The sequence below is a fragment of the Zingiber officinale genome, chromosome 2A (assembly GCF_018446385.1).
Source record: "Zingiber officinale cultivar Zhangliang chromosome 2A, Zo_v1.1, whole genome shotgun sequence".
Lineage (NCBI taxonomy): Eukaryota > Viridiplantae > Streptophyta > Magnoliopsida > Zingiberales > Zingiberaceae > Zingiber > Zingiber officinale.
Genome location: NC_055988.1, coordinates 83327539 through 83329361, shown reverse-complemented (window position 1 = coordinate 83329361; position 1823 = coordinate 83327539). Strand labels below are relative to the sequence as shown.

The following is a 1823-nucleotide window of genomic DNA, read 5'->3' as shown; positions in this document are numbered from 1 at the left end:
ATCAGCGTGAGGTAGTTGGTGTGCTGTGGTTCTCCACCATCAGATTCATCTCCGGATGATTCATACTACGTCACTTTGAGGGCCTTCCTTTTCTTCAGATTCAGGCAGTTGATCTTATAGTGCCCCTTCTTGTTGCATCCGAAGCAGGTCATATTCTTGCTGTTAGAATTGGAGGTGGAGTTGATCTTTTATAGATCCTTTTTGCTGAAATTCTTCTTTCTCCTGGTGAACATCTTTCTTACCAGGTTCACCAGGTGTTCTTCATCCTCTGAGTCTTGGTCAGACTCAATTTTAGGTTTAGGTTTGGTTTTGGACTTTTCTTTTAATGTCCCTGCAATAAGGGCAATACCTTTCTCGATTTTGGCATTAGTCTATTCGTGTAGCTCTAATTCATAAAATAATTCATCTAATTTTAATTTTGATAAATTCTTCAAAATCTTATAGGCATTAATAATGGATGCTCACAGTGCATTTCGAGGAAACACGTTTACAGCATACCTAATTAAATCTCGATTCTCTATCTGGTGACCGATGGTGTGAAGTCCGTTGAGAATATCTTTTATCCTTGAGTGCAGCTGACTGACAGTCTCACCTTCCTGCATTTTTTATATTGAACAATTTATTTAGATATAAGTCTCTTTTCATTACCTTTGCGTCGTTGGTCCACTCGTGTAGTTCTATGAGTTTGTCCCATATCTCTTTGGCATTTTCCTGAGGGTCGACGCGGTTTAGCTCTTCTTTGGTTAGCCCGCACTGGATTGTGTTGAGGAATTTGAAGTCAACTTGTGCTTTTTTCTTCATTTCCATATTCCAATTGTTTGGGTCCATTGGAATTTCGGCGCTGTCCATTGGTGCTTTGTATCCTTTGGTGACGTTGAACCACTGGTTGAATTCCATTTTCAAGTACACCTCCATCTACTTCTTCTAGTACGGGAAGTCACCATCGTTGAAGAGGGGAGGATGGATGATGCTGTATCCTTCGTTTTCGGCCATTTCATAGCTGTAGATCGAAAATTAAAAGAGGTGCCAAGACTTAGTCTTGGGATTAGCAAAGTTTAAGATAGAGAAATATAAAAGCACTTGAGAGGTGTTGCACCAACTTCAAGTTAAAATCAAACAAAAAATTATCTGAATAGGTGAAGTGTTACCAATTCAAATAGAATGCAAAAAAGAAAAAAAATGATTCTCCTAGCTGGATTGGTGGTTGCACCAATTCAGAGAAAACTTGCTCTGATACCACTTGTTGGATCCATCAAACGTGAAAGGGGGGTGAATCACGTGGTTTTCAAAAGCTCTTCTTATCTTTTTAAAATTTGAAGTATATGAATGCAGCAGAAAAAAATAAACAACACCAAAAAAACACGAGCGGTTTACTTGGTTCGGAGCCTTCGGTGACTCTTACTCCAAGACCCAGGTCTCATGAACCTATCGATAGGTAATTCACTATAAGCCACTTATGGTACCTCCGGAAGAGAAAATCGAGTACAAGAATGGGGGCAGTGTAACAACATACACTTCCCTTTTAAAGCAACAGAATTAAAAATTACAACACTAATAACAGGTTACCAATAAGTTGGAGAGTTCAGTGTGTTGTTGTTGGTCTGTCGGAGATGATCAAACGTCCCAGAAGCGTAGCTCGAAGGCAGACGGACTTTCTAGAGTAGCAGCAGGAAGTAGAAATAGTCAAAAGCCTAATCGAATGCGTAGTAGTTCATATATCTGTGTTATCTTGAAGCTTCCTCAAGCCTATCTTATATAGGGCTTGGAAGGCACCTTCCATGGGCGTTGAAGGGACCTCCAACCTATGAAACTTGATCCCGAAC

General features: G+C 40.0%; 1 protein-coding gene across 1 annotated transcript; it reads right to left on the bottom strand.

Annotated features, from left to right (window-relative positions):
* Positions 1-461: 461 nt before the first annotated feature.
* On the bottom strand, positions 462-915 carry LOC122043745. The gene is made up of 2 exons (XM_042604333.1): positions 649-915; positions 462-596 (listed from the first exon to the last, which is right to left on the bottom strand). The coding sequence occupies exons 1-2, from the start codon at positions 913-915 to the stop codon at positions 462-464; spliced, it is 402 nt and encodes a 133-aa protein (XP_042460267.1).
* Between the last annotated feature and the right edge of the window lie 908 nt (positions 916-1823).

Coding starts and splice junctions, on each gene's coding strand:
- LOC122043745 (XM_042604333.1), bottom strand. CDS start 915: ATGGAGGTGTACTTGAAAATGGAATTCAACCAGTGGTTCAACGTCACC. Junction 597..648: donor AGTGGACCAACGACGCAAAG/GTAATGAAAAGA, acceptor TAAAAAATGCAG/GAAGGTGAGACTGTCAGTCA.